At 50.1% G+C, this 24,903-nt stretch overlaps 1 protein-coding gene across 1 annotated transcript; it reads left to right on the top strand.

The window, feature by feature from the left end:
• The first annotated feature begins 769 nt into the window (after positions 1-769).
• On the top strand, positions 770-22,266 carry LOC117658769 (uncharacterized). Its single transcript, XM_087885329.1, has 11 exons — positions 770-1,172; positions 5,878-6,003; positions 8,245-8,490; positions 8,737-9,097; positions 10,131-10,434; positions 11,014-11,166; positions 15,384-15,603; positions 18,759-19,046; positions 20,988-21,053; positions 21,411-21,519; positions 22,131-22,266. Exons 2-10 carry the CDS (start codon positions 5,925-5,927, stop codon positions 21,506-21,508), a joined length of 1,815 nt encoding a protein of 604 aa, XP_087741455.1. The 5' UTR covers positions 770-1,172; positions 5,878-5,924; the 3' UTR covers positions 21,509-21,519; positions 22,131-22,266.
• The last annotated feature ends 2,637 nt before the right edge of the window (positions 22,267-24,903 follow it).

Raw genomic sequence — 24,903 nt, 5'->3', positions numbered from 1 at the left:
CCTCAGGGTGCCATCAGCCAAACAATGTAGGCTGGTGGCCCCCAGGGGGGGGGGCCTTCTCTGTGGAGGCTCCCACCCTCTGGAATCAGTTGCCCCCGGAGATAAGAAGAATCCAGGACCTCAATGCCTTCCGTCGTTCCCTGAAAACCTATCTTTTTCAGCAAGCCGGGTTGGCTTAAGAAGAAATTTTTAAATTTTTTTAAAATTCTTTTAATTAGTCTGTGATTCTTAACTTTCGGGCCAAAATTTATATATATTTTTAAATGTTTTAATATTTGTATTCTATGTTTTTTATCTTGGCTGTACACCGCCCTGAGGCCTCAGGGAGAAGGGCGGTATATAAATTGGAAATTAAATTAAATTAAATTATTGCTTAGCGCATTGTAAGCCGCCCTGAGTCTCCGGAGAAGGGCGGCATATAAATCAAATTTAAAAAAAAAAAAAAGCACCATGTGGATAGTTTTTGAACCTCCCCCCTGTACGCTGTTTCGTCTCCACCTGAGATCTCCTTCCTTCCACACTCAGCTGCTTTGCACAGCTGCCAAGTCCGCTGCGGGTTTCCAGGAAGGCAGGGAGACAGGTTTTTTTTGAGTATCTGGGAGCCTCTCTAGACCAGGGTCCCCAACCTTTCGAACCCCGGGGACCACTAAATTCATAATTTTAAATCCCACGGACCACTAATATGATCTGCCTAATGACCGGCTGCGTGGGTGTGGCAAGGTGGTCATGTTGACTGGGTGGGCGTGGCTAACTTGATGTCACTCACATTGAGGAGCACCTTTCCAGCCTCTTTCTGGTTGGCGGGAGAAGGAGCAGGCAGCAGAGCTCTGAACAATCTCCTTCCACTCCCACTCCTGGCTCAGAAACACGAAGGGACAAAATACGGAGGCTCGGGGAAGCGCGAGGGAAGGAAGCCGTTTTCTTCTGAAGGAAGGCGGCGTTTCGGAGGGGGGGGGAGGCAGCCCGGGACAGCAGCCCTCACCCCCCCCTTGCGCCCCCATTGCAAGGCTCCCCGAAGGGCCGCTGAGCCTGCGGGGAAAGGCTGGCCGCTTAACGCTGAGGATCAAGGCGCCAAATTGGGCTCCGTTTTGGGTCCCGCCGAGAGTAACCGGCGGACTAGCAGCGTCGGAAGGCAGCAAAAGGGGGAGAAAAGAAGCGGGAAGGCCCGGCAGGTGAGAAGGGGAAGGATTTGATTTCTTGAATTACGTGGATTTAAAGCCCGCCCGATTCCAGACGGCTCTCATTTAACCAGGTAATCCAGTTTGAGACAATTCCCATCATCCCCAGGCCGCAGGGGAAGAAGGGCATTGTAGTCTCATGCACCCCCACCCCCAAGGAGCAGGCGGGTCTCTCTCTTGGGTAACCAGAGGCGCTGAGCTGAGCGGCTCCCCCACAAAGGCCGTTCCCACGACGCCTGGCCCTCCAACTAAGGGGTTGGACTAGACGACCTCTAAGGTCCTTTCCAATTTTACTATTCGATGTTCCTCTGCGCACTCGGGGCTGGGCAGATTTATGGCCCGAAGCCTCCTGTCGCTCCCGCTCCTTCCCTTTCCGGGCTCTCTAGGGGGGTCTGCCCAGGCGGGGAAAGGCAGGATAAAACCGGTCGCAGCTGGCCAGACCCCAAGAAAGAGCCGAAGGTCGGGGACGGGAGAGGGAGGCAAGGACCACCTCCTCTCCGGAGGGAACCTCGAAGGAAGAATTAGCAAGGAGGGCATCGCTGTGGCGCGCGTAACCAGATCCTCTGCTAGTGCTAAACTTGGCTGGAGGTCGCGTAAAGGGGATCCCATATTATTATTAATATTGAATGAAACAACATTAACAACTGGAGAAAGAGAATTGGTGAGGATTTTGGTTATAATGGGGAGAATTATAATTACTAGATATTGGAAATTAAATGTTGACTTAAAATTAGAAGAATGGTACAATGAAACATGGAAATTTGCATTAAATGATAAATTGACTTGTGATATTAAAATTAGAAGTGGTATATATAAAGAAAATGTTTTTTGGAACATTTGGCAACCATTTGTGGACTTTGCACTTGGGAGATTGGATGAATCGGCACCAGCACCTTATCAAAGAGATTTTTGGAAGAATTGAAGGCTTCAAGTTCCTAAAACTTCCTTTCCGTTTGTATAGCACGTTGGGGGGAAACAATTTTTTTTCTTTCCTTACTATTGATTTTTTGTATTGATTTTTTTTTTTCCTTTTTGTTATTCCTTAACAATAAAAATATAATAAAAAACTTTAAAAAAAAAAAGTAAAGGGGATCCCCGCGTGTTGTGGGCAGCGCCTGGCAAGGACCCCGCGCCCCCTTCCTGGGCACCGGAAAGAGAGCAAAAGAGTTATCTTACCTTTCGTTTCCGTTCTTCTTTAGCCGCGTAGGGAATGTAGGTCATCATGACCAGAGGCTTAGGAACAAGAGCTTGAGAAGGGGTTCTTGGCTGAATTTCTAGGCTTCCTCGGAGGAAGGTCTGCGGTTGCAGGTGGAAAAGCCGCGCGTGGCTGGAGGGCGATGCGGCTGCACCGGGCGCCCCTCTTGTTCTTGGGAGCGGTGCTGGGGGCCTCCTTGCAGGGGGGGGGCTTCTGCGGTGAGTTCCTGGAAGGAACTTGCGACCCAGAGGAGAGGAAGCAGAAGGGGAGGGGGAGCCTGTCCTGGACTGGGTCTCTCCCCTTCTAAGCAACGTTCCCAGAAGGGAACACCTGCCTTCCAGCCTCGTTTAAGAACTTTTGGTGTTTCCGTTGTAATCAATTGGCATTTGTTTTTTTCTGAGAAAACGGTGAGAACCACAGGCCATTTCGGCAGCACAAACCTAGCCGAATTATGGAATATCCTGGCCTGATTTACATATGCAAGTGGTGGTGGTTGGGGGGGAGTAGGGAACAGTAGATAGTAGGAAAAGAATGGACATTCTCAGTCCTCCAGGTTGTCCCAAAGGTGCTTTTTTCAAGAGGCAACTGGATTTTCTGGTTTTTCTTTGAAGATGTTTTGCTTCTCATCCAAGAAGCTTCTTCAGCTCTGAGCTCTGACCCCAAGAAATTTTCTTCTTGGATGAGAAGCAGTGGTGGATCTCTACCGGTTTGCGCAAACCGGTAGCGGTAATTTCCCTCCCCCCCAACAGGTCACCCGGTGGCTGCTTGCCCAGCCGGTAAGTAGGGAAACAGTTAGCCGCAGCCGAAGCGGATTCGCCTCCTTCCCGCCTTTCTCCCCGGGATCCCCCGTCCCCTCTTCCCATCCCAAGGCCGGAGAAGCAGAGTCCGAGGGGTGTGTGAGAGAGCGCTGCGTGTCTGGGTGAAAGATAAACCGGCCGCCTCCCCGGCTGAAGCCCCTCTTGCCAAAGCGGGTAGCCTCGAACGGCCTCACTTTAAACCCCCGATTTATAATATCTCCCGTAGGGCTTCCTTGAGCTTCTAGTGATTGACAAGAGAACAGGCAAGTTTAGGCAAGCGTGCCGGAGAGAAGCGCTTTCTGCCATGAACGCAATGTACAAATTAATTGAGGGAAGTCGATGAAATGCAATTATGGTATTTCCGTGTTGTTGTCTGAGGATGTAAATATGTCTCACTCTCCTAGCCTTTGAAGGAGGAAAGGTTACTGATTACCATTACTGATGCGGAAATGTAAAGAAGAAAATTGTAAAAATGTCTCTCTTTTTTTTTGTTTTAAAAAAACTGTTTAATAAAAATATATTTTTTAAAGAAAAAGGAGTAAGGGAAGGAGATAGGGAGGGGAGGGGAGAGAGAGAGAGAAAAGAAAGAGAGAGAGAGACAAAGAAAGAAAAAGAAAGAAAGAGGAAGAGGAAGGAAGAAAAGAAGGAGGAGAGAGAGAGAGAAGAGGAAGGATGGGCCACAAACCCTGGCACTAGATGTGGCCTCAGAAGACGCTTTGAACAAGCACAGCAATTTAGGGCCTGGGAGGGAACTTGGAGGCCATCTAGTCCAACCCCCTGCTCCAGCAGGAAACCTTATATCATCTGGATTATTTTGGTGCCTCTAACAGAGAGGAAAATTGCCAGAAAGGAGAAGGAGTTTACTAGGATAAGGCTGTCATGCAGAGGAAGGCAGAGATAGTTCTTGACTTATAACCACAATTGAGCCCAAAATTTTGGTTGCTAAGCAAGAGCGTTGTTGAGTGAGTTTCACCACATTTTACTCAATCCATGACCTCTCCTCGCTCTTACAGTCATGTGCAGGCTAGGGAAGTAAATCTGAAGGCGTGTGTAATGTTCTAAATGTACAGAAGTTATAGTTAAATGTGTGGCAGAAAGTGGACTCTGGGTGAGTTTTTCCAAATGTAGTAAGTGAGGTTGAATGTCCTGGGGCACAAACGGTTGCAGGGCCACCTTGGTGGAGGCTGCTGCCCAGAACCGAAGAAGGAGCTGAAGGTGGAGGGAGGCAAGGACGGCTTCTCTCTGGAGGGATCCCCGAAGGGAGGCTCAGAGCCGGGCAACGGGTGGCAAGCAGTGGGAGCTTTTGCTTGCGGAGGCTGCCTCAGCCTGGAGGCTGAGTCTGCAGAGGGATGGAGAAAACGCTGCCCTGAACAAGAAGGGAAGAAGCGCCTGGGCTGGGCATCGGAGCTGCGGGGAGGCTTCAAGCAGAGACGAGGAGGCCGGAGAGCCTGCGGGGCGTTCGCATCCCACTTGGACCTTCAGGTTCTGGCCGCGCCCGGTGGGAGTGATGGGACAGGATCTCTTCCCTCCGCCCGTCCCCCTCCCCCGAAAAGAGCCTTATAGATCGATCACTTGTTTTGGGAGATCAAATTGGCTGAGTAAATAAAAGGAAGAAGTTCATCAATTGTGGAGTTTGGTAAGGAGTGTGTGTGAAGCTATTATTGTTGAAATACACTTATCAGTATTAAACTGAGGGGGGGGCAATCTATTTATTGCCCCTGTGTTATTTTCTTTTTATGCACATTTTTTTCTTTTCTTTTCTCCTTGTTCCCTTTTCTTTTGGATTTTGGATTTTAACTTTATAATATTTTTAAAAAATATTGGGGGGTGAAACTTGAATAGGTAAAGAAATCTTTCATTGATACCAAAGGGATTCAATATTTCTGCTGCTTTTAAAAGGGGGATTCCCCCCCCACTGCCCCAATTCCCTCCCGAAGGAAAAGGCTGCCTAGGTGCCAAGAATTTATTTCCTTTTCTGGAAGAATTTCTCCTCCTGCAGGACCTGAGTCCTGGAGACAAGCCCCGTCTGGTTTAGATTCCAGGCCCAGACCACACCCCTCACAGCAACAGGGGAACCAGACCCTCTGAGATGTTTTCTTGTAGGCTGAAATTCGCCCTCACTTCATTGCTCAGCTCAGCCTACCTCACAGGGTTCCTGGGTGGAAAAAAGGAAAGAAAAGCTGTTGATGAGGAGGCCCTGAAGGAAGGGGGGTGTCGTGGGGGTTGGCTGAGTGGGTTCTGTGACGGGGTGTTTGGGGAAAGATCCAGGCCTCTTTCTCCATGAGGCTGAGTCTCATTCAGAGCTTGGCTGTAAAGGGCTTAAGAAGGAAATCTCCTCCTCCCGGACTCACAACCACACTTGGAGGGACTTCCATGTCTTCTTTCCAACAGTCAAGGAGCGCCTGCCTTAAGAGCTCTTCCCTTCCACACTTGCTGCTTAGCACAACTGCCAATTGCCGTCTGGCCGTCGTCTTAACGGGACCGCCGCGTGTTGTGGGGAGCGCCTGGCTTAGGACCCCGCGCCCCTTTCAAGAGAGCCAAGGAGCAGCCCAGGTTCCTCTCTCCCTTCCCGGACCTGAAGGCGTGGGGAGGAGAACCTGCGGACGGAGTGGAGAACTCCAGTCCTGTTGGCTCCACGCTCTGGAGCGCGAGGGGCGGGTTGGGGCAGAAGGGGCTGTCCTCCCTGAATTTGGCTGCTTCTTCGCAGGTCGAGTGTCTTCGGTTGCAGAAAGCCCACCAGGTGGCTGGCGGGCGATGGCGATGGTGCTGCGACGGGCGCCCTTCTTGTTCCTGGGAGCGGTGCTGGGGGTCTCCGTGCCTCAGGGCTGCTGCGGTGAGTTTGGCGGGAGAAATTGCAGGAGGAGAGTCGTAGGGCAGACAGGAGGGGCGAAGAAAAGGGGGGAGGGGCTGTTTATAGAACAATGTGCAGCCTTGTTTTGTTTTATTTTAAACATTTTTACGGTTTATCCGGATCTGAGTTTCTGCCTCTTCAAGAAGCAGGGGACATGCCCGATCTGGCTTACATTGCAGGCCCAGACAATGCCCGTCGCGTGCTGCGTGGGCCGTTCATCCTCAGCCCTAGAACCTCATCGCTCAGCTCAGCCTACCTCACGGGGTTGTCGTGAGGTCCCTGTCCTCTTCCTACCCTCTCCTCCTCTCTCCTTTCTATCTTCTTTGCTGTGGAATATTCTCCTTCTTTGGTATCCGAACAACTCCTGTATTCTAATATTATATACTTTCTTTCAGTTTCTTTTCAGATTTATTCTATCTTATCAGTATTATCATCATAATTGTACATTTATTCTTATTATCTTCTTTCTTTCCCCCCCCTCCCATCCCCCTTTTCCATTTACTCTGGTGTCATCTGGGTTTCTATTTCTTTGTTGTCCTCTCTCTCGTTTAACTGGCCAGGGAGACTTTTTATCAGGTTCGCCTGATTCGCCAGTTCCGTCCCTTTCTGGATCAGGACTCGTTAAATACGATCACTCATGCTCTCGTTACTTCCCGCTTGGACTACTGCAATGCTCTCTACATGGGGCTCCCCTTGAGGAGCACCCGGAGGCTCCAGTTGGTCCAGAATGCGGCCGCGCAGGTGGTTATGGGAGCGACGTGGCGCTCCCATGTGACCCCCCTCCTGCACGAGCTGCACTGGCTCCCGGTGGTCTTCCGGGTGCGCTTCAAGGTTTTGGTTACCACCTTTAGAGCGCTCCATGGCATCGGACCAGGGTATTTACAAGACCGCCTTCTGCTACCAATAGCCTCTCACCGACCAGTACGCTCCCATAGAGAGGGGCTCCTCAGGGTGCCGTCGGCCAAACAGTGTCGACTGGCGGCCCCCAGGGGGAGAGCCTTCTCTGTGGGGGCACCTACCATCTGGAACGAGCTCCCCCCAGAGATACGGAGGATCCCGGACCTGCGCACGTTTTGCCGTGCTCTCAAAACTTTTCTATTTCAGCAGGCTGGCCTGGCCTAACTCTCCTCTTTTAAATTTTTTAATTCGTGATTTTATAAATTGGGTGTTTTAATTTGTGTTTCGGCCAAAATATTTAATAATTTTAAGGGATTTTTTAATATTTGTATTATCTGTATTTTATCTTGGCTGTTCACCGCCCTGAGTCCTTCGGGAGTAGGGCGGTATAGAAATTTGATTAATAAATAATAAATAAATAAATATTATCTAAATGATTTATCTATCTTATCTTCATATTTCTTTTCTAACCATATATAAAATCTCCCCCATGTCTTGAAATACACTGATTCCTCTTTATCTCTTATTCTTAAAGTTGATCTATTCATTTCTGCACAGTCTAAAATCTTTTTTATTACTTCACCATCTGACAAGATTTTTTTCTGTCTTCCAATTTTGTGCAAATACAAAGAGTGATGGCATGGGGGGAAAACTGCCTGTATCTAGTTGTTCTGGTATGCAGTGCTCTATAGTGTCGTTTTGAGGGTAAGAGTTGAAACAGTTTATGTCCAGGATATATTTTCACAGCCCTCTTTCTGGCTCGTGCAGTATACAGATCCTCAATGGAAGGCAGGTTGGTAGCCTTTGGTCTTTCTGCACTTCTAATTATCCCTTGAAGCCTGTGTCTGTCTTGTTTTATTATTTTGTAATTTTTCCATCAGATAAGAACCTTCAGAGTTCAGTACCTTTTCACCCATCTCTTTCCTCTCCTGGGATGGCCAAAGGCCATAGCAGCCTTCACACAAGAAGGAGTGCTAGGATTGCCTCTCTGGAGACAGCCAGGTTTCCAACTTCAACAAGGAAGCTCCAGGTCAATCCTCCCCTGCCAAGTGGCAAGGAGCATTGTGATCGGAGTCAGGCACACAAGCAGCTGGCTGGGAATCCCGAGGGTCCAGAGGAGCTGGGGGGAGGCACCTTAACCAGATGTGGGTTTGCCCAGATGTTTTTAGGGTCAGCCAAGGGATGCTTAGGTTTAAAGGAAGGAACCTCCCCAAGCAGAGCAGAAAGAGAGCAGCTCAATTGTTGGGGGTGCTGGGCGACAATGAAATGTTGGAGGGAATGGAGTTGCAGCGCAGACCCCCTCATTCTCCCTTCCTCCCTCTCCAGACTCCGTCTCACACTCCCTGTGCTACTTCTACCTGCATCTGCCAGAGCCCAGCCAGGGGCTGCCCCAGTTCTTCATTAAGACCTACTTGGATGACCAGCCCATTGCTCGCTTTGACAGCCTCACCAGGAAGATGGAGCCTCTGGTGCCCTGGGTGGAGGAGGTGGAGAAAGAGAGATTTCTGGATCCCGAGAGGATCTTCAGGACTGACCTGGAGAAATTACCAAAACTGGACCAGCTTGCTGGAGGTGAGCAGAGGCAATGCCAGCTTTGGCCCCCACAGTGCCTGCAGGGGGCATAATAGTGGTTTTTTTCTTTCTTGAAAAGGAAAGACACCCCATCCCCACTGGTGATTTTTTCCCACACCTAGAATTTCCTCATGGCCCGACACCAGCCAAAGAGGGCTAACTGAAGTTATTTCTCCTTGTGTGCTAAAGAGGCAAAGGAGAAACTGAGTTTTTCTTCCTAGGAGGGATGGGAGGTGCCTTGGAGAGGAATCCTGACTGAGCTCTTCTCACCCATCCCCTCTGGGTCTCTTTCAGGGCTTCATACCTGGCAGGCAATTTTGGGCTGTCAGCTCTGGGAAGACGGGAGCAAAGGAGGGTTTTTGCACTACGGCTACGATGGGATGGACTTCATCGGCTTCGACAAGGAGACCTTCAAATGGCTGACAGCTCAGCTCCAGGCCCAGAAGGTGAAGGAGAAGTGGGAGGAGGATACAGGATGGACAGAGAAAATTAAAGTCTACCTGGAGAAGACCTGCATTGAGTGGCTGCAGAGATACCTGTCCTACCAGAAAGAGGCTCTGCTGAGCATCAGTGAGTGGCAAAGGGGGTCTCCATTGAGCATGTTTCTTTAGGCTTCCGCCTCCTCATATTATTTCTGTCCTCTATAGCCAAGCCACCCTTTGCAGAAAAGGGTCAGGAAATATCCCACATCACATTACAGGAGGAAAATCATCTTCTACACCCCTCTAAAATAAGTACTTCAAAGAAAAAGAAACTGAGCAAGAAATTAATGCTAAAGATCTCATTCTAGTTCCCTGAAAAAAACATGTAAAGCAAAAGAAATGAATGTTTGGATCAGAACAAAAAGATCAGTCTGTTCCTAATTCTATCTGAAACAATTTGACCAAATTCAATTTTAATCAATCCCCAAATTGAGATTTATGTTGGTCAATTGGAGAGCTTTACTCCAAATCCTCTGTACCCCTTTCAAAAATAGACCCAAAGAGCCTCAATGTCCCATCTTGGAGGCTCCTAGAGGTTCAGACGAGGAGAAAGAGAAAATGGCCAAAGGTCTTTCCTGTTATTAAATAATCTTGACAGAAACTCTCTGTTGTGTATGTATCTATTTTGTGCAGGAAATTCAAATGCACAGTGAATCCTGATTGGTTCTTGGTTGCCTTTGGAAAGTATATAAAGAGGGCTGTTGCCTGTGAGTTTTTGCTGAAGTCTCACCCTGAATTAAAGAGCTGTTGTTACTAGCCTGCTTGTGCCTCTCGTTATTCCCGCGCTACAACATTGGCGACGAAGGTGGGATAGAGGCCACAAGAAGCAATTCAAAAAGAGCTTGGAGTTTCAGCCAGGATGACTGGCGAACACGGAGACACAGCATGTTTGCCTACGTTCTGCCAAAACCTTTCGACCCGACCCGAGAGAAGTGGGGATCGTATCTGACCAGGTTCGAGTGCTCCCTAGAAGCGAGCGAAATGCAAGGGCTCTCTGTGAACAGAAAAAGGGCTCTGTTCTTAAGCCACTGCGGGCCAGACGTATTCGAGATGGCCGAGTCCCTTTGCGAGCCAACCCCAGTCCAGACGGTTCCCTGGGACGTCCTTCAGGCCAACCTGAGAGCCCACTACGCTCCAGTTCCGTCAAAATTTGTTCAGCGCTACAAACCGGCAACGAGTTCAAAAAGAAGGGGAGCCGGTCAGTGCTTATGTGGCCGCGCTTCGAAAAGCCGCAACACATTGTGACTATAGAGACCTAGACGACGCGTTGCTTGAACAACTGATTTGTGGGGTTCGAGACACCCGGTTACAAAGGCGTCTTCTAGCCAAGCCAGACCTAACGCTAGCCGGCGCGCTAGACGAAGCCCGAGCACACGAGGCCTCAATGAAAACTTCGGAAGCGCTACAGCGACCAAGTTCAAGCAAAGACGGGCCGAAAACAGCTCCCTTCCACAGAGAAGAGGTGCGAACCAGCACAGAGGAAGAATCAAACGAGGACGTCTTCCATACAGACAAGAAATTGAGCAAACAAAGCTGCCACCACGAGAACTGCCCTAGCTGTGGTGGGGATCATGAGAGACAATCGTGTAAATACAGAGAAGCCATTTGCAGGCGTTGCGACAGGAAGGGCCATTTAGCATGAGTTTGCAGAGCTCAATTTCAGCGTAGTTGAAAGCCACATGACTACCGCAACCAACCAGAACCGGCTCGTTCAAAACAGCCAATCAAAGATGATGGCGCGAGAAAATGGCACGAACCTCAAAAGCGGGAGACCTACAGCACGAGAATCGGCCAAGCCGATGCGCATGCCCCAAGATGGCTCGTGGACTGGCAGGGGTCTTTTGGGGCTGCCATGAACATCGGCAACCCCTTTCCCAGCTGGAGGAGTCTCTCACCAGCCTGACGAGGGCTTTTTTGCCCTCCGGAACCTTGCGGCTGGGGAGAAGTGAGCGGAAGACGGCACGGGTGGAAGAACGCCGAGGCTGAACGCCGACAGCCCGGCCGCATCGGCTCCGCCGTTTTTTCTTCCTGTTTGGCCAAGGCGGCGGCGGCCGGAGCAGTGGCGGTGGCGGCGGTGATGCCCAGCGAGCTTCCCCCTGACCCTGGATGCCTCTGGAGGTTTCTTTTGGATGTTCCGGGGGCGCTAGGGTACGCGGGGAGCTCGGGTGTGGCCGGCGCCGAGGACGACGCTATGGCAATGGTGGCTGCTGCGTGGCAACCAGGTCGAGGGCGGTGGCGGCTGATGATGGTGCTGGAGAGTTGTTGGCGTTGGAGGAGAGGAGAGGAACATCAAGCCTCGGCATTGAAATGGGGGAGTTAAACCCCATTGTGCTCAGCGGTTGAAGGACACATGGCTGACATTAAGGGCTTGTGTGGAAAGACCTGGGGTTGGAGAGGCTGGTGGACGGCTCAAGCATTGGGTTGCTATGGATGGCCTCCCCCCCTCCCCTTTTTCTGGCCCTGTTATCGGCCTATCGGCCAATGTGGACTTTCTTACCCCGGAGCTTGGGACCTGGCTCTGTCTTTCGTCCTGTCTCCTGGCTGTATGGAGGACAAGGCAGTTACGGGAGGATGGATGGAGCCAGCTCCAGACTACGTTCGCCGCGGATGGGATTCATCTTTCCAGGGCCAGGAAGCCCAAACCACCATGAGAGGGTGGTTTTTGGACTTTTTCTGACTTTTTCCATCTTGCCTTGATTAGGATGGCCAACCACCGTGAGAGGGTGGTTGGATAGTTCCCCCAGCTGGACTGAACGTGAGGACTCCTACCCATTACCATGAGAGGGTAATGGTGACTCTTCTGATTAACTTAGTCTTGCTTCCTGGACATTCGAAACCATCATCATAGACCCCTAGGCCATGTCTAGGCCAAACTTGTATTATCACTCTAGTGTTTTAAATGTATTCTAGGGCAAAGCTTCTTGCGCTGCGAGATTCCCCCCTCTCGCAGGCCTGGCCCTCTCTGTTATCGAGGGCCCACCTTAATGACGGATCTTGGGACCCCGAGAGGTGGCATGTCGCAAAAAGGGGATTGAGGGGTTTTTTAAAGACATTTTTAAATAGACTTTTAAGGGGTTCTGAAGGGGGGGGAGGTTATGTGGGTTTGGGGGAAAACCCACGGGGGTTGGAGACTAGTCCGGCTGCTATTAATGGTGCCATAGGGGGTGCGGACTCTGGGGGAAAGGGGACTGTTAGAATGCCCTCTAGTGAGGGCTTCTCTATTAATACGCTGAGTGGGAGGGACAGGTATGGCGGGAGCAGGGGGGCGTATCATGTGGTGGGGGCACGTGCTCGCTATCTCCAAGCGATTGCGTGCCCCGGTCCCCTTAGCTCTTCCCGTTCCCCAGGCTGCTTAGAGTCTCAGGGCCCGAGTCTCCGGCTGATGTTGTGTAATGCCAGGTCCGTAGTAAATAAAGCCCCCCTCATTTGTGATCTTATTCAGGAGGGGGGAGCGGACCTGGCAGGTATCACGGAGACCTGGTTGGGCCATGAGGGGGGAGTTCCCCTCGTGGAGATGTGCCCATCAGGCTTCCATGCATTTCATCAGCCGAGAGCTCAGGGCAGGGGCGGGGTGGTGGTGGCGGTCATTCTAAGAGAAGGTCTTGATCCGAGGAAGACCACTGTACCTCAGATAGCCGGATGTGAGTCCCTTTTTGTGAAGTGGGGTCGTGGGGTGCAGATGGGTCTGTTGATCACGTACCTGGCTCCCTGCCACGTGGCAACGACCCTGCCCGAACTCCTCAATGTTATAGCCGAGGTGGCGGCTGATACCCCCAGACTTGTGGTCATGGGGGATTTCAACCTGCCATCCATCGGTGAAACATCTGAGGTAGCTCGGGAGTTCATGGCTTCCATGACGGCCATGGACCTGACCCAAGTAATTCACGGCCCTACTCATATGGGGGGACACACTCTGGACTTAGTTTTTATCTCTGGTCAGTGGTTGAGTGGCCTTGATATAGGGGATGTAGATATTGAACCCTTGTCATGGTCTGACCACTCGCTCCTTCGACTTGACTTTCTGACCACCGTACCCCGTCACAGGGAGGCGGAGCCGACCAGGTGGTTCCGCCCCAGGCGCCTGATGGACCCCGATAGGTTCCAGATGGAGCTTGGGCCATTTCCTGAGACTCTAGCTCATGACTCGGCTGATGACCTGGTGGCCGCCTGGGATAGGGCGGCTGCCGGGGCTTTGGACCGGGTCGTGCCTTTGTGCCTCTGACCCGGCACCGAACTCACTTAGCTCCTTGGTTCTCCGAGGAGCTGAGGGAGATGAAGCGCCGGAAAAGACGCCTAGAGAGCGGTTGGAGGGCCAGTCGTTCCGAATCCAACTTGACACTGGTAAGGTCTCATATTAAGACCTGCCTAGTGGCGATAAAAGCGGTGAAATCTAGCTATTTTGCCGCTCTTATCGTGTCACCAGATAACTGCCCAGCCGCCCTGTTTAGGGTGACCCGCTCCCTTCTCCATTGGGGAGCGCGGGAGGACCCCTTGCAGGGCCGAGCTGAGGATTTTGTACAGTATCTGGATGATAAAATAACTCAGATTCGGGAAGACTTGGCCGCCGACTGGGTTAGTTCAGACGAGATGACTGAGGCAGGCCTTGAGAGTGTTATCTGGGAGGAGTTTGATCCCGTGGCTCCCGAGGACGTGGACAGGATCTTGGGATGGCTGAACGCGACCACATGTTTATTGGACCCGTGTCCCTCCTGGTTGGTGCTGGCTTCCCGGGAGGTTACACGAGGCTGGCTCCAGGGGATTATCAACGCTTCTTTGAGTGAGGGTGCCCTGCCGGCCGCCTTGAAAGAGGCGGTGGTGAGGCCTCTCCTCAAGAAGCCATCCCTAGATCCGGCTGTTTTGGCTAACTATCGTCCAGTCTCCAAACTTCGCTTTATTGCGAAGGTTGTTGAGTGTGGTGGCGCGACAGCTTCCCCAGTACCTGGATGAAGCTGTCTATCTGGATCCGCTCCAGTCCGGCTTCAGACCTGGGTACAGCATGGAAACGGCATTGGTTGCGTTGGTGGATGATCTCTGGAGGGCCCGGGATAGGGGTTATTCCTCTATCCTGGTCCTATTAGACCTCTCAGCGGCTTTTGATACCATTGACCATGGTATCATGTTGCAACGGCTGGAGGGACTGGGAGTGGGGGGCACCGTTTTGCAGTGGTTCTCCTCCTATCTCTCCGACCAGTCGCAATCCGTGTTGACAGGGGGGCAGCGGTCGATCCCAAGGCGCCTTGTTTGTGGGGTGCCACAAGGGTCGGTCCTCTCGCCCCTCCTGTTCAACATTTATGTGAAGCCGCTGGGTGAGATCATCCGTGGTTTTGGGGTGGAGTTCCATCAGTACGCTAATGATACTCAGCTGTACATTTCCACCCCAGACCATCCCAATGATGCCTTGGAAGTGATGTCCCAGTGCCTGGAGGCCGTGCGGGTCTGGATGGGGAGAAACAGGCTTCGACTCAACCCTTCCAAGACCGAGTGGCTGTGGCTGCCGACGTCCCGGTATAGCCAGCTGACGCCATCGCTGGTTATTGGGGGCGAATCATTGGCCCCCATGGAGAGGGCCCGCAACTTGGGCGTCCTCCTGGATTCACGGCTGTCTTTAGAAGGGCATATGACGGCCGTGGCCAGGTGGGCTTTTTGTCAGGTTCGCCTGATATGCCAGTTGCGCCCCTTTCTGGACTGGGATTCCCTACGCACGGTCACTCAAGCACTCGTCACCTCTCGTCTGGACTATTGTAATGTTCTTTACATGGGGCTCCCCTTGGGGTACACCCGGAGGCTCCAACTGGTGCAGAATGCGGCCGTGCGGGGGATTATGTGAGCAACGGGGCACTCCCATGTGACTCCTCTCCTGCGCGAGCTGCATTGGCTTCCGGTGGACTTCTGGGTGCGCTTCAAGGTGTTGGTGATCACCTTTAAAGCGCTCCATGGCTTAGGGCCAGGGTACTTACGGGACCGCCTCCTGCCACCAATAGCCTCCCACCGGCCGGTTCGCTCCCACAGAGAGGGCCTCCTCAGGGTGCCGTCGGCCAGACAATGCCGGCTGGCGACCCCCAGGAGGAGAGCCTTCTCTGTGGTGGCACCTACCCTATGGAACAATCTACCCCCAGAGATACGAGTGATCTCCGACCTCCGGACTTTTCGTCAGGCCCTAAAAACTTATTTTTTTCAGTTAGCCGGTCTGTCTTGATTTTAGGATTAGTTTTAAATTTTTAATATTGATTTTAAATTGACAAGTTTTAAATCATGGGCCAAATTTATAAATTATTTTAACTCTATTTTTAACTGTAATATTATGTATAGATGTTTTTATTTTGGCTGTTCACCGCCCTGAGTCCGAAAGGAGAAGGGCGGTATAGAAATTTGAATAATAAATAAATGAGTAATAAATAAGCCAGCACAACCGACGACGAGAAAGTCTACACGAAAGTAGAAATCAACGGCAAATCCTGCGAAATGGAAATCGACACCGGGTCTACGCTATCGATCATGTCCTGGTCAACCCTCAAGGCACTCCTGCCCAAGCTTCAGAAGAACCAGCTGTCCCGTCAGAAAATCCGCCTACTTGACTACCAGGGAAACCGAGTTCCCGTTGAAGGCGTGGGCACGTTCCGGGTCACCTACGGTGAGTTCCAGAAAGAGCTGCCCCTGACCGTCGTTAGCAAGCCCCTACCAAGTCTACTGGGCATGAAATGGTTCCGGCCCTCGGCATGGGCTTCATGGGCGTTCACAGCATCAGCGGATCATCACTTAAAGAAACCCTGCTCCACGAGTTTCGGGACGTTTTCGAAGAGACTCTAGGCAAGTACGTGGGGACCCCTATATCTTTTAATTTAGACCCCAACGTAGCGCCAGTTAGACTGAAAGCAAGGCGAGTTCCCTTTGCTTTAAAGCCCAAAATTGATGCGGAGCTCGACAAGCTCATTAAGCAAGGGGTGTTAGTTCCCATGGATCACGCTAAGTGGGAAACCCCAATAGTCACACCAGTCAAATCGGATGGCTAATTAGAATTTGCGCTGACTATAAGTGTTCGATTAACAAGGCGTTGCAGCAGAGCGCCTATCCGGTTTCAATAGTCCACCATCTACAACACTCCCTGGGGCCTGGCAAGCTATTCGCAAAACTAGACCTTGCGCAGGCGTACCAGCAACTGCCAGTAGATGACGCTACGGCAGAATCACAGACAATAGTAACTCACAGAGGTGCCTTTAAATGCACCAGGCTTCAGTTTGGGTTCAGCATCGCCCCAGGACTTTTTCAAAGCACAATGGAGCGCCTTCTACAAGGCCTCCCAGGTGTCGTTCCGTATTTCGACGACGTTTTAATTAGCGGCCAAGACAAAGTTCAGTTAGGCCAAAGGGTTAGACAAGTCCTAACCAGATTCAGAGAAGCGGGACTTAAACTCAAACGAAATAAATGCAAGATAGCGGTTCCATCAGTGGAATTCTTAGGCTACAGAATCGACGGCACAGGCATTCACCCCACAGAAAGCAAAGTTAGGGCTATCCAAAGCGCGCCATCCCCAAGTCGAAATCCGAGCTGCAGGCTTTCCTGGGCCTTCTCAATTTCTATACGATGTTTTTGAAACACAAAGCCACCGTTGCGGAGCCTCTGCACAGGCTCCTGGGAAAAAACGTTCCGTGGGTTTGGGGCAAGCGAGAAGTAACCGCATTCAACGCAGTTTCCTCATCCAGTACAATTCTGAACTACCTCTAGTATTGGTCTGTGACGCTTCACCCTTTGGCGTAGGCGCGGTTTTAAGTCATAGACTGCCGAATGGGTTAGAGGCGCCCATCGCCTATTACTCTCGCACTCTGTCTAGTGCTGAAAGGAACTATAGCCAGCTAGATAGGGAGGCACTAGCGGCTGTAGCGCGAGTCAAAAAATTTCACGAGTATTTGTTTGGCCGCACCTTTGAACTCATTATAGACCACCAGCCTCTTTTGGGACTTTTGGCTGGAGATAAACCGACCCCAGCGGCTCTCTCCCCCTGGATGACCAGATGGTCCATTTTCTTGGCCGCATATTCGTACAGACTGCTCCACCAACCGGGCAAAACATTAGGACATGCTGACGCCCTCAGCCGATGTCCCTTGCCCGAATTATCGGACAACCCGACCCCGGAAGCCCCGGTTTTACTGCTTGACATTGTTTCCCTGGGCCCCATTTCTTTGAACGAGGTGGCGAGGGTTTCTGCCAGAGACTCTGTTTTGCGCATAGTAATGGGCTGGGTAACGAGGGGTTGGCCTACCAAGGTGGACGGTGGTGACTTCCAATTGTACTTTAACAAAAAAAATGTTGGGTTGCTTGTTGTGGGGAGACAGGGTGGTCATTCCTTCGCGGTTACGGCACAGAGTTCTAGAAATGCTGCATGAGGAACACCCTGGTGTTGTTCGTATGAAAGGCCTAGCTCATAGCTATGTTTGGTGGCCACATCTCGACCAAGATGTCACTGAGTGGGTGGGGAAGTGTAGGCCCTGCCAGGAGTCCCGCCCAGATCTTCCCATAGCGCCCGTTCGGGAATGGGAAAAACCAAAGGGGCCGTGGGGGAGGATTCACATTGATTTCGCTGGCCCGTTCCATGGCCAGAACTTTCTTATTATTGTAGATGCATATTCTAAGTGGCTCGAAATTGCCTTAATGCCATCTACCACTTCTGAGGCTGTAATCAAAGTACTCAGAAAACTATTCGCAACACACGGGTTGCCGGACACCCTGGTATCCGACAATGGGCCCCAATTCACGGCGACTCAATTCGAAGGCTACCTAGCCGAATTGGGCATAAGACATGCATTATCCGCTCCTTTTCATCCGGCTTCTAATGGCCTTGTTGAAAGATTTGTAAGAACGGCCAAAGAAGCCCTCTCCCGACTCGATGCAGGGGACTGGCAGGCTAGAATAGATGAGTTCTTAGCGGTACAGCATGCCACCCCGTGCCCCACTTCGGGCCGCAGCCCAGCCGAGCTTTTAATTGGCCGAAAGCTATGATGCGTTCTAGACAGACTGCATCCTAATTACTCCTCCGATAGCTTCACCAGGGAAGGGGGAGGACTAAGACATTTCGAAGTAGGTTCACCAGTTTTTGCTAGAAGCTACACTAATGGGCCTTTATGGGTAGAGGGAACCATCGTAGGAATTACCGGTCCAAAGTCATACACAGTTGATATAGGGCATGGTAAAATCTGGAGGAGACATATAGATCAATTGCGTAAACGTTTACCAAACGAAAACTCGTGTCCTAACTATCCAAGTCTTCCTGACACAGCTACCTCAAGCCCGAGTAAGCTGGAATACTTATCTGGCAACCCTGAGTTCCAGCGCCGCCCCAGCGAGCCGACACTCCCAGCCGGAGATAGCCACACCTCTGGAGAAATCCAGGAGGTTCCATTGGCGGAGCCAGGAGAGACGGGAGGTCCCTCCGACCGGCTCGACGCCTTGCCAACAACTGAACTGCGCAGGTCAACCAGGATTAAGACACGCCCTGGTCACCTGCGTGATTTTGTATGTAAATATGTAAATAGATAGAATAAGTGCCTTCTGGGAGGGGAGGGGTGTTGTGTATGTATCTATTTTGTGCGGGAAATTCAAATGCACAGTGAATCCTGATTGGTTCTTGGTTGCCTCTGGAAAGTATATAAAGAGGGCTGTTGCCTGTGAGTTTTTGCTGAAGTCTCACCCTGAATTAAAGAGCTGTTGTTACTAGCCTGCTTGTGCCTCTCGTTATTCCCGCGCTACAATACTCTCAAAATCCTACAAACTCCCTTTTTGTTGTTTCTGCAGAGCCCCCAGTGGGGATGTTAACTCGTAAGATGTTGGATGACAACCTGGAGACCCTGATCTGCCAGGCCTTTGGCTTCTACCCCAAGGAGATCCAGGTCAACTGGACCAGAGATGGAGAAGTCTGCAAGTATGAGACCCTCCAAAGGAATGTGGCCCCCAATTCGGACGGGACCTATTATGTCTGGACCAGCATTGAGATCGACCCCAAGGAGAGGGACCGTTTTCAGTGTCACCTGGAGCACGAGGGCTTGCAGGAGCCCCTGGTCTTGGCCTGGAAGGAGGACACAGGTGAGAGGCTGATGGGTTGTGATGTGCAGAAGGAAAACTTGTGTAGGAGTGAACTTTCCATCCATAATTGAAAATGGGGAGGGGGGAGTTTTCTGCTGCATCATTTCTTATTTTCAGGGAGAGAGCAGGAAATGCCGTCCTGCATTTAGCAATGGGGAAAAAATGATTTCTGACAGAAGAGTTGGAAATGGTCGTTTAATAGCAAAGGTATGAAGATAAGGCATATGATGATATCTGAGATGATGTGATAGAAGATTTGATTGGTTGTGGCTCTTCGTTCTGCGGTTCAAGGCCATTAACTCCACCCTCTACAGCCTTGGAGGGGAGGGGCTTCCTTCAAGTGGGGTGTCATGACCCCATCAGAGTCCTGTTAGGAGAAGGAGTTGAAACCTCCACTGTCCATGGCACATCTCCCTGTTTGGGAGAGGCCAGGGGCTGAGGACGATGCTGTCCCAGGCCCCTCAGGGGAGAGGTGGTTGACCAGACGAAGAGCTGCCTGCCTTCACAGACACGGGAGGATCAGGTGCTGGCAAACACTGGGGCAGATAGGTAGCAGATCCCCTCTGTTGAGAACAGCTGCCTCCCCCACTTGATCCAAGGGCACGGAGAGAGGAGTGTAGGCAACCCCAGGCTACTCTAGAGAAGGTTGCTGCCCGCCTCCTCACAAGGAACACCTGGAGAGGATTGACTTAAGGAGAAGCCATGGGGAGTTAGCCTTTGCCAGGAACAATTAATTGTTCTTGCCTTCAGGACTGCCTTTCACCTTTCAACTTGCCTTGCCCGGCCTGGCCTGGAGAACGGCCTCCTGCCTTGTGCTTTGTCTTTGCCCTGAGAGCTGCCTTTTGTCTTGTGCCTTGTCCTTGCCTTGTGGACTAGAGTTTGCCTCGTGGACTTTCTTAGGACTATTGCAATGCTCTCTACATGGGGCTCCCCTTGAGGAGCACCCGGAGGCTCCAACTGGCGCAGAGTGCGGCTGCGCGGGTGGTAATGGGAGTGACATGGCGCTCCCATGTAACACCTCTCCTGCGCGAGCTGCACTGGCTCCCGGTGGTCTTCCGGGTGCGCTTCAAGGTTTTGGTTACCACCTTTAAAGCGCTCCATGGCTTAGGACCTGGTTATCTACGGGACCGCCTACTACCACCAATAGCCTCCCACCGGCCAGTACGCTCTCATAGAGAGGGACTCCTCCGGGTGCCGTCAGCCAAACAGTGTTGGCTGGCGACCCCTAGGGGGAGAGCCTTCTCTGTGGGGGCACCTACCGTCTGGAATGAGCTCCCCCCAGAGATACGGAGGATCCTGGATCTGCGCACCTTCCGCCGCGCTGTGAAGACCTTTTTATTCCATCAGGCGGGCTTGGCCTAATCTCTTCCCTTTTTTAAATATGTAAATTTTAATCTGTTTTTAAATTATTGGGGTGTTTTAATCTGTCTGGGCCAAAATGATTTAATTTGATTTTATCTGGTTTTTAAATTTTTTGTATCTATGTATTTTATTGTTTGGCTGTTCACCGCCCTGAGTCCTTCGGGAGTAGGGCGGTATACAAATCAAATAAACTAAACTTAGTCGGGTGGGCTGGACTTGGGACTCTGGATCTTGCCTTGCGAGCTGCTCCGACTCTGTGGATGTTCTTTCTTCTATATGGGCTGTTGTCTGGGGGACTGAGGGTGGCTGCTTTCAGGGTAGCCTGGGGTGGGGCCTTACCGGTGGTTGGAAGGTTGTTTCATAGAACATTTACTAAAGGACTCTCTGCTTGCCTTGCCTTGACAACCTGGGTCATAACAGAAGGTCCTTCTGCCTGTTTCAGAGAAATGAGGGATCAGGTTCACCACCTGGGTCATAACATGGGGGCACTTCCTGGAGGCCAATGCTCCCATTGCTCAGCATCTCCACTTCAGGAACCCAGGATCTGTCTAATGATATGCTTCCTTTCTTTTGCTACAGTTTGGTGGATTCTTGTGTGGATGGTGGCTACCATGATCTTGGCATGTGGGATTCTCTTCCTGATATGTAAGTGAAAACACATCCACTGACATCCCCCACCCCCACCCTGTGTCTTTCTGCATTGACTGAGTTGCTGTGGATGGCAGAGCCCCCCCGAGAGTTTCACCCATGACCCCCACAAGACCCTCCCCCACAAACAGCATTTTGAATGAGAATCAGAGTAAATTATGAAACCATTTTTCCAGCTCCTGTAAATCTCAGAATGTTCCACATTCCTCTTTGGCCTTCATAGACTTTCTTCAGAGGAGCAAATATCAGCAGCTCCAGAATCAAAGAACAGTCCCATAAATGATCTGGGAAGTGCTAAAAAAGTGCTGCCCCAGAAATAAACTGGCTGTCTTCTCTTTTTTTGCCATCTATCAGGCTGGTGGTGGAGATGCAGGAAAAAACACCACCCGGAAGAGGCCTTGATCATCAGAACTGCTTCCTTCTCCTCAGTCATAGGTGATGCTCCATCCTAAAATAACCAAAGGTGAGCCTGACTGTTGTTGAAATCTATTTAAAAAGCTAAACTCTGACCTTGGCAAATACTTGGGAGCCAAAACCATCAGGCTTGTTGGGGGTGAGGATTCCACCCTCTAAAGTCTTTCCATGGCAGCCATAGAGAGATGCCTGGGGTTCCTTGGGGTCTCAGCCCCTCCTGCCTGGGACCCTCTGATCAGCTGCTCTGCAGGAAACATCCAGCCCAGCTCAGCCTCTCCAGCCCACCAGCTCTGAGGGAAGAATGTGAGAAATGGAAGAAAGTGTTGGGCCCCCTGGAAAAATGAGGGATGTCTCTGCAAGGGGGACATTGGGGGCTGGAGAAATATTGGGGGTGATCCAGGAAAAATGCTGCTTGGGGATGCTGAGTTGGAGAGGTAACAGGAAAGGAACTCTAAAGGGAGAACTGAGGATCCCTGCCTAAGTAGTCCTCTCTCCAGGGAGGGGCTGCCTCTGTGGATGAGGATTGCAAACCTTTCCCCAGTTTGGCCTCTTGCCCCTATGCCTGCTTGGGGTTGCTGTGGGGGGAAGAGAAAACCAAGGAGAGAAGAGAAAAGGCCCTCCCCGTACAAGGCTGACTTCCTCCATTTTCTTGCTTTGTAGCACAACACAATATATGGAAGGTGGAGGCCCCAAAGGACTATCAGTTTCTATGTTGCCCAGTAGAGAAGGGAAACAGCTTAATATTCTTTAGCACAACACGGTAACTGTGGTCATTGCATCTGTTGGTTGTGCTTACACACTGATTGACCTGGGACAGTCCAGTTTAATGTATTTTAATGCATGTATTGATAGACCATTTTCATTCATGTATTAATATATTTATTGCTGGTTTTAACACCTAGAGATTACAGTGGCAAGATACCATGTATCGATTGATGCGGTTATCCACTGGTTGATCTGCTTTTGACCTGCAATAGATGAAAATCAGATCATCGGCCTTCCTGCTGAAGGATGCCTGTCCGTGAAGGTGATGGAAGAGATGCTGGTACCCGAGTGGCTTAGGGATGCTTTCAGTGTAGGAAAGCTATTGATCAGGTCAAGGTCTCCCACACCTCCTAAGCTTTACTTGAACTTTAGCTGTAACTATGATTACAGAAGATGGACAGTATATATAATATTGCTCTTAGTGATTGGTGTATGACTGGTTCATGGCAAGTTGTGCTTTCCAAAACTGTATAAAAAGGCGTCCTCTGTGGAGCAAGGGGGGGTCCCATTTTGGAACTCGCTTCTTTATAAAGAAAAGTCTTACACTTTTCCACCTATCAGGTGTGGTTGTTGGACTTGATGCCAGGGAAAGGAACTCCCAGTTTTTCCCAAGTAGCCTTTGAGCTTTTATGTTACAAAAATATGGCAAAAGATCTTTAAAAATAGTTGTTTATAGAACAATTGGGCAAAAGAATGTGCAGAGAATCAGTTTCCTGAGGCAGGAAGATTTCAGTTAAGAATGGTCACTTATTTAAAAGAGAAAACGTTAAAGAAGGAGTCTAATAAACATGTGGGCCTGTTTTGCACTATTATTGCTGTAACACATCTATCAGTATTCAAGAGGGGACAATACTGTATATGTATGTGTATTTTTGTCCTTTGTATTTTTTGATGCACAATTTTTAAAAAATGTTTGATCTAGTTTTGTTTTCTCTTTGTAAGTCTTTTTTAAAGAATCTGTTGTAAAGTTTTTGAATAAAATAAAAATGTAAAGAACAACTTTAACAAACAGGTGTGGGAATCTTACCATGGGTGGGAAGGGAGGGTCATTTTAAAGAGGCCCCACAGCAAATGGAGAAAAAGAATCCAACCAGACCTTCTGTCCAAGCTCAGGAATTCCCAACTACCAGCTCTGAAATCAGAATCACCACAACAGACAAGAGCCCCAGTGGTTAGAGTGCAGTACTGCAGGCTATTTCTACTGACTGCTGCCTGCCAGCAATTTGGCAGTTCAGTCCTCCCCAGCACAAGGTTGACTCAGCCTTCAATCTTTCCAAGGTCAGTAAAATGAGGATCCAAATAGTTGGGAGCAATATGCCGACTCTGTAAACCACTTAGAGTGGGCTGCAAAGCAGTGGGGAGCAGTATATAAGTCTAATGCTATTTGTTAACTATCATCTATCCAATAACTCTCTATCTACTGTCTTTCTACAATATCTACCTATCTCTGTCTATCTGTTTGCCTATATCTGTCTGTCCATCTATTTAGCTAGCTAACTAGCTAACTCTGCTCAGTGGTTAGAATGCAACATTGCAAGCTAGCTCTGCCCTCTGCCAGCAGTTCGATCCTAACCAGCTTAGAGAAGGGTGTCAAGCTTTGTGAAGCAGTATACAAGACTAAGTGCTATTGCTGTTGTTAGGGTTCCAGAGTGATTTAGCACCACAATGAGTTTATTTCTACCATGTGGAACTATTGCCCCTTAGAGTCCCCAGGTATTTGTTCCATAGAGCCCCGTGCAATTTCTACCACCTCTTTCTCCAGCTCCCTAAGCTAGAACGTGAACTTTTAGGGTCCCAATGGGAGTTAAAGGCCACACTGGAGGCCTAGCAATCTTTCCCAATGACCTCGACCAGAGAGACCGAAGTGGGGAGGCAGTGTACGTTATGGGTCCCCTCCCTTAAGGAGGTCCATCTAATGGGACCAAGGAGGACATCCTTCTGCTTGGTGGTTCCTTCCCTGGGGAACCTCATCCCCATGGAGATAAGATTGGCCTCCACCTTGATACTCTCTCAAATGCCCTGGTTTTGCTTTGATTTGGGGGCTGGGGGTGGGCAGAGCTATTGGTTTGGTTGTTTGTCACCAGGAGGGGGGGGGTTTATTGAGTTTTGCCTTTGGGGTTTTTACATCTGTCAGCCACCTCCAGTCAATGAGGACCCAGTTTGTGGGGGCAATAAGCTGACTTTGTATAAATATACAAAAGTATGAAGGCTATTGCTTAACGCACTGTAAGTCGCCCTGAGTCTTCGGAGAAGGGCGGCATATAAATCAAATTAAAAAAAGAAAGAAAGAAAGAAAGAAAGAAAGAAAGAAAGAAAGAAAGAAAGAAAGAAAGAAAGAGAAAGAAATAATAAATAAGTAAATAAATAAATAAATAAATAAATAAATAAATAAATAAATAAATAAATAAATAAATAAAAATGCTCTGCCTTCCGGATCTGACTCATTTGCAATGCAGGCTGGGTCTGGCACTCACTTCACCCACTCCCAGTCCAGAAAGCCCCAGGGATTCCTGCTCTGCAAAAGTGTGTGTGACACATGAGAAAATGGAACAGAAGAGAATTCAGAATGAGAGTTGGAAGGAAGCTGTTCAACCAGTGAAACGGAAGTTGTGGGAGCTTCATCGCTTGAGGCTTTCAAGAAGAGATTGGGCCGCCATTTGTCAGAAAT

Source organism: Pantherophis guttatus, chromosome 2, assembly GCF_059756535.1.
Source record: "Pantherophis guttatus breed Tessera chromosome 2, ASM5975653v1, whole genome shotgun sequence".
NCBI classification, from domain to species: Eukaryota; Metazoa; Chordata; class Lepidosauria; order Squamata; family Colubridae; genus Pantherophis; species Pantherophis guttatus.
The sequence above is the reverse complement of the archived record's forward strand: the minus strand, read 5'-3'. Positions and strand labels throughout refer to the sequence as shown.